The sequence below is a fragment of the Mesoplodon mirus genome (assembly GCF_964341445.2).
Source record: "Mesoplodon mirus genome assembly, chromosome: 7".
Lineage (NCBI taxonomy): Eukaryota > Metazoa > Chordata > Mammalia > Artiodactyla > Ziphiidae > Mesoplodon > Mesoplodon mirus.
This window is the reverse complement of record NC_138983.1, coordinates 29672392-29684810: the sequence shown is the minus strand read 5'-3', so window position 1 is coordinate 29684810 and position 12419 is coordinate 29672392. Positions and strand designations below refer to the sequence as shown.

The 12419-nt window shown below is 37.7% G+C and overlaps 1 protein-coding gene across 1 annotated transcript in view; it reads right to left on the bottom strand.

The window, feature by feature from the left end:
• The window catches only part of LOC309807882 (uncharacterized protein), a 64369-nt gene extending 54150 nt beyond the window's left edge, over positions 1-10219 (bottom strand). Inside the window, exons 1-3 of the mRNA XM_082627832.1 lie at positions 10152-10219; positions 7854-8010; positions 4652-4723 (exon numbers count right to left, since the gene is read on the bottom strand). Coding sequence (XP_082483958.1) covers positions 4652-4723; positions 7854-8009 — 228 coding nt within the window. The 5' untranslated portion in view covers position 8010; positions 10152-10219. The remainder of the gene's footprint in view (positions 1-4651; positions 4724-7853; positions 8011-10151) is intronic.
• Positions 10220-12419: the final 2200 nt, after the last annotated feature.

Genomic DNA, 12419 nt, shown 5'->3' with positions numbered 1-12419 from the left:
AATATACGAGCACAGAAACATTTTATTTCTAGTAGCAGACCTGGCTTCACCATACATTACATGCACCCTGTTGTCTCTATGGTTTCATTTTTTCCAAGAAAGCTAGAAGGTCCTTTCAAAGATAACTATATAATTCAAATGAGAAAATTCAACAATTGAAAAGGAATATTTTACAGTTAATGATGGGCCTTGGTTTATTTATGATCTACTCCTAGATGTTGGTACAGAAGAGTAATTCTCTTCTTACACACTCCAATAATATTATTTTGGAAAAATCATCAATTTGAAATTTTTTGAAGATAGAATAGAATTGGAAGTTGTTACAGTAAACTATTACGGCATAACAAACAAAGCCAAACTTAATTGAATAAAACAAAAATTATTTTATTATGTTCATATATTCTGTGGGTCAGGAATTTGGAAAAGGCACAGCATAGATGGCTTATTATCTGCTCAACAATTTCTGAGATCTCGGCTGAGAAGACTCAAAAACTTGAAGTAACTCGAAGGCTAGGACTGGAATCATCTGAGATCTCACTTAATCACAGGTTTAGACATTGATGCCAGCTATGGCTGGACCTCACTGGGGGCTGTCACCCAGATCACTTACATATGGCCTTTCTATGTCATCTTTCTTTCTCGTCACAGCCTGGTGCCTAGGGACTAAAAGTGAGCTTCCAGGGAGAAACCGTATCACCCTATATGACTAGTCATGTAGTGTCACTCTCACCATAGACATAGACCTACACAGATTCAAAGGGCCAGAGATGCCATACCTTAATAGGAGAAACATCAGTATCACCATGTAAGAGAAGGAGCTATCTTGTTATGGCCATAATGGAAAACTCTGTCCACCACAGAGGCAACTAAAAATTTAAAACTTGTATTTCTCATCACGTGTTTTGTTTATGAGCATTATGGCATGCTGGATTCTTTTGCAAGACTGAAGGACTTTAATAATAATAATAACAATAATAATAAACATTTAATGTATATTAATATAATGATATATAAATATAACAAAATAAAAACAGTAATAACTTTTTTGTATCATGACTGAAAATTTCTCTAAATATGTAAATTTTATGACTAGCTAGTGTATCATAAACCAATTTAGTAGATAGAAATTTAAGGTCTAATGTTTTTAAATAATTGAAATATATGTTAGAATAAGATGGGAAGTATGAGAATGCATTACACATAATCAGATAAGTATTGCTTCAAGAAACTTTTATTTTAATTGTGTGTGTGTGTGTGCATGTGTGTGTACCTGGCTGTGAATTAAACGTGTGTCTCTCCAATTTTTAGTCAAAAAAGGTTGAAAGCCATTTCCCGAAGCTATAGTAAGGAACTTCTAGAAAATATTGCAAATTGTGAACAAGAAAAACTAAACAAGATACTTAATTATGTAAGATTGTTGCTTATAAACTGGTTAAATTAGGTTATTTGTCAGTGAAAATCATTTTACTCTTAAAATAGGGTAAGATCCTTGCTTATGCATAGACAACTGAATGTGTCCATTGTTTGTTCAGGATGGCTTAAGTTTAAATGATAAAACCAAATTTCTGCATACAAAGCCAGAATCTTTGTATTCTTTGTATAAGGAAAAGGGCTGGGGGAAGGATAAAAGCAGATCTTTGAAAGTAACTAAAAGTCATTAAAAAAACAAGGTTCAAAAGACGGAGAACATAGCTCCTGTTTTTTTTTTTTTCTGAAAAGCCATTCCTATCAGATCTCCCATTTTCTGAAATAGTATAAAACATGCTCTATATGAGCATTTATAAATGAGTATCTTATGGTAAATTTTGGCACCTTGGGCCATAAATGAACCCTGTCCAGAGAGTTAAAGGTGAGGAATGTTGGTGAATGCTACATATAGTTGATAATGTTCCCAATGGACTTTTCCACATGAGAAAAAGTTTTAAAAGTGTGGCCTGAGTATCCTAGGTTGAAATGTTCCAGTTAAGTAGCTGTCCTACAATTAGAAGAGATGTCCAATAAACTGGAAATGCATGACTTTGAAAGATTGGAGAGTTGGTCTTTCCAAATATGAGATCAATTCTACACTAGATCTAACTGACACAGTGATATCTGTAAAAGGTAAATATGAATTAGCTAATGAGGATGATCCTCATCATACCTTTATGTTTATCAGATATATACTGACTGCCTATGACATGCCAGTCACCATGCCAGACCTAGGGATTGCAATAATAAGCACAACAGGTAAGTTCCTTGCTCTCATGAAGTTTGCACTGAAAGTTCAATTGTAGAGAATGACTGTGAGAAGTGATTCACCTACAGTATTTCACATGTTTTTTTTTCTTTATCTCTTTGTGCAAATAAATTTTCCTATCCCCATATATTTTCTATCAAGGCAGTCACCAAAAGTTACCACGAGTGACACTGCAGATATATTATAACAAGTTAAGAAGTTTTAAAAATACCTTTTTGCTTCATTTTCATGTTAAAAAGTATGAAATAGTTTAAGTGAAATCAATCATTATCAGCAAAATAATGGTTAACCCTATGGACCAGAAATCTTAGCCAAAGCAGTTTTCCATAGTCTTTGACTCTAAGTCACTATTATAAAACCACAAACATTAAAAGTCTCTAGGCCTTATTTTCTTCACTAAGGTCAAGTATCTTTTATTACCATTTAAAATAGTTGGCCTTGTTTTGTTTTGTTTTCTCTTTGAAAGAGGAAGTGTGGGGAAATGATCAAGTGTCTCTTAGCCATGTTTAAGCTGATTATATAATTTGTCTCAGGGGTATTCTTTGATAGAATTTGGTTAAAGAGAAAGTAGTCCTTTTCCTTATTAAGAATGAATTGCTTTTAGAGTTTGTGTCCAAAATGTGTGTGTGTGGGGGGGGTATGGGTGCACGCATAGCATGTATGTGAGCAGGTAGGGGGGCGGGGCAGGAGGGGAGAGGAGAGAGATAAATTCATTTATTCTTCTTGTGCTTTAATTTTGAATCTGATCTTGGTAATATTACCATTCTTTCGGAGAAAAAAAAAAGACAATTAGTACCAATCCTTAAATACTTATGACTGAAAGTCATGTTCAGTTAACGAATAGTTCACTCTCACTGAGCTCAAACATATCGATAGGATGGTTAATGAACAGGGTGATCTCACTTCCCAGTTTGCCTAGAAGAACTCCAATTTACACATCAGTATTCCCAGAGTAATTATCAATTGTGTTTCTTTTAGCTCTCAAAACTCTCCTCATTTGGGCAATAAATTCTGTGGTTGCCTTACTAGAGAGGGGCTGTAAAAAAAATAAGTTCTATTTGATTTTAGCTTTTGTATAAGATAGAAGAAATTGCTGATGATCCACAGAATAATCGTTGGTACCTGAATCTTAATCTGGAAAAGTATTTCCTAAGTAGAAAACCTAGATTGAAGCCTCGACCTGCATGATAACGAGGTACGTTTATTTTGGTGAAAGCCAGTAACTTTGAGAGGAGAATCATTTGAAGCCATACTTTGGGGACTGTTAGTGCCATGTGGATCAATCTGATAATACAGTTCATATACCATGCCTACCCCCAGACAAAGTAAAACAAAACCAAAAGTGACACTGCTGAATCGGAAAATCTTCCCAGTCACATTATGGGGCAGAATGATGAGATGGTGATGGTCGAGGTTTCAGGACCGGGATTTAGTCCTTACATCGCCCCTGACCGCAAGTGGGGGTGGGTAACCTTGGAAAATTACTCATCCCTTTGGGCTTTAAATTCATCATCTATTAACTGAAGAGGTTGGAGTCCATCTGGAGTTTTAAAACTTTAGCGTTTGTGGGTTTGTGTGCGTGGGGAGGGGGGGCCGTAGGGAGAGATGTCAGTCAGAATATCCAGAAGCTGTTTCTTTTCATTGTATCTCAGGGGTAAAAAAAAAATAAGAAAAAAAAATGTAGATACAAGTGAACTACTTAGGTTGAAAGGGAAACAGAGGGCCCTGAGGCTCTGTCAATTGGACATCCTCTTACCTCCTGTAGTAACTTGTGAAAGCTCTGAGGAACATGTTTGTTTTTTTAAAAAAATGCTAGAAAAGATCATGGCTAAGGTGCTTTCTTCATCAAAAATTCATAAGCATGGAGATTTCTTTCCATGTTGGCACCTCTAATGTCTCTTGCTGTGTTATTCAGGTATCATAGAGACCTCAATAGCTACTCATAATTTCAAAACAGTGGTGAGAAATTAGCAACTCTACAGTGATTAGTAATAATGAGGCATTGTGTTTATCTAGCACTGGAAGCTATTTCTTATATGGAATCTCTTTTTTGCAACCCAGAGCAACCATGGATGGTTGACAGAGAAAAAATGATTATTTCTGCTTTACTAACATGGAAAATGAACGTCAAAAATATTAAGAAGTATGTGCAAAGACAGACAACTTTTAAGAGATGAATGTAATTCATATTGCTTCTCTATCAAATGTGCCCCATTTCACATTCAAAATGATAAAAGAATGAATGTGATTATTTTATTTATGGACCTTAAAGATGGGGACTTAAATATCTTATTGTTTAGAAACAGGATGAGCTTCCTAAACCACAAAATTGGTGGCAAAGAAGAAAATTCATTAAGACAATTTTACGAAAGATAAAGTAACAAGTAACAGTAGTAATGGCAAGTGGTTACTCACTGTGTTTGTCGCATCTTCAAAGTTCCTGCCTCTATGGAAATAGAATTCAGCAAAGGAACTGCTGTCATACTCCTTTGATAGGCAGGTGAATATGGAAGAAAACAGAGGCAGAATTATTGCTAAAGTGGAAAAAGCAATGCATTTGAGGTCAGAAAGCCTAGGTATGTTTTGAACAAAGTAGCCTTATACTTTGGAGGAAATATTTCTCCATTTATTTAAGTCTTAATTTCCTTATCCAAACCCAGAGAGTGTTGGACTTAATTATTTTTAATTGCCTTTTAGCACAAATATTTTCTCATTTTAGAGTCCCCTTTAAGTTGATATGACCATTGATATAACTTGGGAGATCCAGGAGGAAAGCCAAGAAGTTTCACCCATACTATAAACTCACCTATTTGGGGTGGGGCAGGGGAAGAAAGAATCCATTTCCTTGCTAGTAATGTCAGTTATCTCCATGGCAAGATTGAGATGAATGTTTTATCTGTCAGGAAATCCTGCCAACCCTTCATTATACTTATGCCTGTCAGGACTCTTGGAGGCAAATGACAGAAAGCCCAACTCAAACCAAAGTAATGAATAAAGGAAACCTATTGGCTTAAACAAGCAAAAATGCCAAAGGTAGATAAGACTTGAGGTGGAAACTCAAAAGGTGTCATAAGAACATAGTCTCCAGTTTTTACTCTGCTTGCATTTATTTGCAGGTTCCACAAGGTGTTTACATGGCTACCAAAATCTTCAGGCATGAGTCATGCCACATCCAGATTCTCCAGAATCTTTCCAGTATCTCCAATACAGTTCCCCGGATTCACCTAGATTGGAGCATTTTGGCTTTATCTGCTCATCCTTTTAATCAACCATTCTCACCTATGGGATGAAGCACCCTAACTAGCTAGGCTGACTAAGGAAGCAAATATTAATTCCCATGGACTTGACTGTTACTTATCTAGCATGTGTCAGTTTCTCAAACTGACTTAAAATCGCCACAGCCACCTGCATAACACTCTCCATAAATAAAGCACTTTTCTGCTTTATTTTTCTCCGTAGCACCTATCACCACCTGATGTACTTATTTTTACATTCTTATCTGTTTATTTTCTACTCCGCTTCAAATAGAACATAAGCTGCATGAGAGGAGGGATTTTTTTTATCCCCTTACTTAGAAAAGAGCATGACATTTAAAATGGGCTTATTAATGAATATCCCTGTAAGAAACATATGTTATTACTCACCTCATGTAGATAAGGAAAGGAAACTAAGGCACAGAAATGTAAAAGTGTCCAAAACCATATCTCTATTAAGTAGCTGAGCTGGAATTCACACCATGAAGTCTGTCTTGAGAGATCACACACTTAGTCATTATACCAGTTGACAGGAGACCTTTTTTTATGTTATAACCACCATTTGGTAGCATTCTGAAATTATCAGTTACTTATGGACTGTTGACCTCATGTTTCCACACTAAAATGAGGTCCTAACATGGAGGGTTATATCGTTTTGATAAAAGAACAATCCACCTTCCCTGAAAATTTGTTCAAGTACTAACTCCATTTGCACATCCAAGTTCGAAGTGAATATTTAAGCCAAATCAGTATCATTAACTTTCACTTGATTGAGCTCAAACACCCCTAGGTAACTTTCTCAAACTTCTACCATTCATAGATGACACAGCTGGGTACAAATTAGTCTCTAAAAATACTTTCACACAACCCGCTTGTTTTCTAGTCACTGTCTGCTTATGTGATGCTCATTCCATCTGTCAATAGATGTGAGTCACACATTTGACCTTTCAGCTTCACTTGCGCACATAAATTTCTTCCAATTTCCTGTGAAACAAACACTTTTAACTCTTTAGGGTATTTTAATTTGTACACAGGTCATGCAGGGATGATTCAAACAACAAAATAAGCCCTCCACTTTGTGACAAATTTACCTTGAGCCCTTTTTTGCAGGAATAGATTTTTCTTTTACTGTTTGACTAATAAATGTAGGTCTCTGTATAGAGACAGATATATGTATATAACTGTATTTGCATACATTTCTATATACTTGTAACCAAAGGTTCCAGTGGCTTTCCATGATGTAGGATAACTAAACGCAAAACAGTTTTAAAGGAGGCACGTGTCCCCACTCACAAATTCCTGCTAACCCTCCCTTGGTCTATATAGTCTTTTCTCTCATAATTCATGCTAAAGAAGACTTGAACATTCAATGAGAAAGCAAAATTTTTCCCTCTCAAATGTTTACCTGTGATCATGACTGTTTTATCAAATCTGTCTAATCTTCCTTTTATTCTGACAACATACAATAAATAATCTAAGTTAGAAAGATATGTTGGCAGAAACACATCTCAATTTTGAGAAATTTTATTTGACTGAGTTTAAATGAAAACTAGTTCCATGATGTAACAAAACCCACAAAACTCTCCCCAAACCTTTTTGTGATAAACAACACAAAATAACCGAATAACAAAAAAGATGGAATTGATAACAGTAGCAAAAAAACAAAAACAAAAAAACAAAAAAAGTGTTCTTATCTAAAAAGCTATTCTTACCCTGGACAAAAGAATAACAGGGGCTTCCCTAGTGGTGCAGTGGTTAAGAATCCACCTGCCAATGCAGGGGTACATGGGTTCGAGCCCTGGTCTGGGAAGATCCCCCATGCCACGGAGCAACTAAGCCTGTGAGCCACAACTACTGAGCCTGCATGCCACAACTACTGAGCCCACACACCTAGAGCCCGTGCTCCACAAGACAAGCCTGTGCTCTCACCACAATGAGAAGCCCGCGCACTGCAACCAGAGAAAGCCTGTGCGCAGCAATGAAGACCCAACGCAGCCGAAAATAAATAAATACATTTATTAAAAAAAAAAAAAGAGGAATAACAAAACCTTTTTCTTCTGTTTCCTCCTTAGTTACCAATCCCAGAGTGGCTGTAGCCATAGCGGGCTGTAGAAGGGAGCCTGCAAAGCTCCAAGAAAATGGAAAGGAGATATTCTTTCTAGTTTTGTGCCAAAATTTTAAAGACCATCCCTCCGTGTCCATTTCTGTTTTACTTTGTGTCTTCCCTTCCCTGTTCCTTGACAAATCTATTATCCTCATTAAAATTTTCCAACTGTACTTCCTATATTGTGGACACAGGTCTAGGACCATAGTTACTCAGAAGAAGGTCTATGATTATTAGTAATATAATCAAAACACCTCACCTGAGACACAAGGAGGTGATGAGACTTCCCCTGGTCACACACTCTGGATGTAGAAGCCAGAGATCCTGATTTACTGACCAAGTGCTCATTGGGTCCTGCCACACTGTTCCTCCCACATCTCCGTTTATGCTGGTAGAAGTGGGTGCTCTGACTCATCCTAGCAAAGAAGATAAACCACAGTTTATTCTTAGTATAATTCCCAAATCCTGGTGTGATCACCCTTGAAAGTTTTTTTTGTGTTACTTTTATGGTTAAGCCTGAAATGTAGGAGAAGGACAAAGTGGTCAGGAACCTAGGAGCAGCAGATAGCAACTGGGCACAACAACTTCTCAAGGGCTTCTGGAAACATATGGGAGTAAGTGGGAAATGGAGGAGATTTTAGTGTGGATGAAAACACAGCATCCATGGAGAATTGGAGACACACCTCATCCCAGCTTCGCTGACCCGGAAGTAAGAGGAAACAGAGCTCCCTATGGCATAATGGAAATAACTGTCTTTGAAACAAGGCGGATCTGGAATCCAGTCTAACCTCTGTGACAGAATGGTCTTGCACAAATGGTTCAATTTCCTCAACTATGAAATGGAAAGAATGGGGGACAAGTTGGTCATAATAACTATCTTGAATTATTACAAGGATTAAATGACATGGGACACTGTCTGTCTTATTCACCGCTGTATCCACAATTTCTTGGTGTCATCAAGGAATTCTCCCTCAATTCCCTGGGTTTGGCATATAGTGGGAGCTCTCTTTAGGTTAGTTGTTTCTCTCTGCTGTCTCTAAACTTCCTTTTTGTCCAAAAGTAATGGGTCTTCTTCCAATTTTATTCAGATTCATCATCTTGGGAATATGTGACTAGTGAGAAGACTAATCAGTTTATTATTATGTCATGCCTAAGGAATAGAAAATTCTAAATGAAGGGCAAATCTGGAGCACAAACAGTAATGGAGATGTCCAGGAAGTAAGAAGAGACATGTAATGTATGACAAGGCAAGAAGTCACAGGGTCTGTTGTTGCAAAGGCCACCTCATTAAAGAAATAGCCATAATATATCCCCAGAGAGCTTTGGCAATACCAAGTTCAGGAAAGCTTGTATTTCACTTAAAGACTAATGAAACTGATTACTAAGAGAACAAGACTAAAGTCCCAAACTAAAGAGAAAATATTCTACATATAAAATGCGTGCAGGGCTTCCCTGGTGGCACAGTGGTTGAGAGTCCGCCTGCCGATGCAGGGGACACGGGTTTGTGCCCCAGTCCGGGAAGATCCCACATGCCATGGAGCGGCTGGGCCCGTGAGCCATGGCCGCTGAGCCTGCACGTCCGCAGCCTGTGCTCCGCAACGGGAGAGGCCACAACAGTGAGAGGCCCGCAAACAGCAAAAAAAAAAAAAAGCGTGCAAGTAGTTTGTAGTAGAAGAAGGGCCAAAATGATGTCAAATCTGATTTCAAATAGAAGGGATAACCATTAAGATGATCAGCCTCTTTCCTCAGGCCCCCAAAAATAATCCAAGGAGACTTAACCAGAAAATGAAGAAAACAAAATGTTGGTTGAAAATAAAACTTACTGACAAATCTAAAAAAAAAAAAAAAAAAGTGATTCTGAAGAACCTAGGGACAGGACAGGAATAAAGACACAGGTGTAGAGAATGGGCTTGAGGACACCGGGAGGGGGAAGGGTAAGCTGGGATGAAGAGAGATAGTGGCATGGACATATATACACTACCAAATGTAAAATAGATAGCTAGTGGGAAGCAGCTGCATAGCACAGGGAGATCAGCTTGGTGCTTTGTGACCACCTAGAGGGGTGGTATAGGGAGGGTGGGAGGGAGACGCAAGAGGGAGGGGATATGGGGATATATGTATATGTATAGCTGATTCACTTCGTTATACAGCAGAAACTAACACACCATTGTAAAGCAATTATACTCCAATAATGATATTAAAAAATTAATAAAATAAAATTAAAATGAAAAATAATAAAATACAAAACTTCCTGGCAGGAAAGTCTATCAAAATCATGACTCTTTCTAAGAAGGTGATTCAGCCACCCTCCCAGGAGGCATATGAACCCAGGTTGCACAGAGGAACAGAGTGTATATCATGGTGAATACTCTGCTCCCCCAATTCCCTGGGCGTACACAGGCTGTACCAACGAAGTCTTTCCATCTTGATTTTCTGTGGTTTCAACACAAATTGTTTGGGGGGGGGTTCCTGACCCCTACTGGAGCTCGTGAAGTTACAAATAGGTGACTAAATCAGTGGAAAAGAGAAAAGTAAGGAGGCTCCCTAATTACAGTACCGTGTAAATATTAGAGATGCTGCAGCGGGCCCAGGGTACTTGGATGCCGACTTCTGATTCAAAAAGCAAATTTGTTCTGCAGGTATCTGTGTTTATGGCTCTCAGCCTACTGTCCAGTTGTTGATGTTTTGAACAAATAACTTTCCGAACTTTAGTTGGTGACATCTGAGTCACATTGCAAGATGATTCTCCATCGGCAGTGAGTCAAAGTGAGGTGGCAAACAACAGAACCATTTTTGCAGCCACTTTCCTTTGGCCAGAGCTATAATGTGACACGAGACATGCTTCAGGTTGTCCCTGCATATTTCTTTTCCTCTCAATTGATATTCTTGGGAGGCTATTTACACCCTGTTTGGAACAAACTGGGATGTATATAAATAATGAAAAATCATCCTATTCTAGTAAGGAAAACCAAGACTGCAAATTATGAACAAGAGTAGGTCAGAAGTAAGTCAGAAAGAGAAAAACAAATATCGCATATATGTGGAATCTAGAAAAATGGTACAGATGAACTGGTTTGCAAGGCAGAAATAGAGACACAGATGTAGAGAACAAATGTATGGACACCAAGGGGGAAAGTGGGGGGTGGAGAGGGTGGGATGAGTTGGGAGATTGGGATTGACATATATACACTAATATGTATAAAATAGATAAGTAATAAGAACCTGCTGTATAAAATAGTACATAAATAAAATTAAAAAAAAAACTTGCAAAGAGAAAGGAAGGATTTCTGAAATGAAATCCTCCTAACCAAATTAATTCTAATTTTCTCACTTTATTTAAATGCAGATGAGCAATAAAAAATGAAAAGTAGTTATTGATACAAAAAAAAAAAAAAGGTCAGAGAAGTCGATAACCTCATGCCAATTATGTGGGATTCTGATCCAGAAATTCTCTCCAAAAATTGAGATTCAGTAAACCTGAACTAAATCGAATTGGCACACTGAGGATGGCAAATGGGAGGCTGGATGAACAATTGGAAATGTAGGGTTCAGACTATATTTCCACTCTTCATTTTAGCCAGCATGTGCATTTCAGCAAGATTGCTCCAAAATTAATTAAGATATAGCATTACCTTCTATAAAACAAGGGCAGAACTCACAAATGAAAAGAATCTCAATTAGAAAGGTAGTGGCATAGTTGAAATGGCTGGCCTTGTTGCAAGTTGGGCACTGGAATCCTAAAATAAGAATGTCTAGTGTCTGTAAAGGTCTTTACAGGCAGAGTGTGTTCACATGCAATCCTCTCCTGTTTTTACGTAAAGAAGAAACTTACTGCCAGGGATCTTTAAAAAAGTAACCAGCCCACCCAGACACGAGAGTTTGGACCTAGAGCTGGTCACAGAAGACAGTTTACCCAAAAGACCAATATCCTCCCTCTCATGTTAGTGACAGCCCACATGCAGGAGACTGGTTTTCCTTTGGCATCATTTTGTAGCCAACTTTTCTGCCATTGGTGTTGTTTTAATCCCGTTTTGTCATTCCAGATGACAGGTATTTCAGACCCCTGGTAAGTATAATCTCAGAAAAGAATGCAGTACAAATACTTTGGGGGCCAACGACTCGTGTCCATCACTGTCAGTTTATATGACTGCTCTGAACTGTTGAATCCTTGCTCCCCTCAGTAACGACTCAGACTTGATTGTCAGACAGATATAATACGTAAATCAACGTTAGCCACTTAATTGTGGGAAATGTACTGACCTCCTCTAAAGCAGGCATCATAATAACTACTGTTAAGGGTTATTTTGAAGATTAAATGAGTGCTAATGCACCAACAGGCGTATCATTGACGATAAATGTTTTCCTTTGACTCACTCCTCACTTTCCCCTCCCCAGATGTACATCTCCCAAATTAACATAAATGAGGTCTTCCCAGAATATGCAGCCTTACTCCAGTAGCCAATGACTTACTGTAAATTGAGGCCCCATTCTCAATTTACTTAGAAGCAAAGCCCAACCAATATATATATTGCTTTATCACAACAATCTTGCTCTAGAAAACACAATATTTATTTTATCATTTTATTGTGAAATTATATCACATACTGAGAAGTGCAAAAGCAAAAAAAAAAAAAAAAGTACAGAGTAATATTTATAATGCAAACAATTTTGTAATTAATACCTGAGTCAAGAAATAGAATACTGCTATCAACCCAGATGTTCTTGTGAGGGTACAACTTTTCTTAGACAGTCACATGCATATGTAGGAAGAAATTGTGGATATAGCGAGAAAGACATAGATTGTAAGATCACACAAACCTGGGAT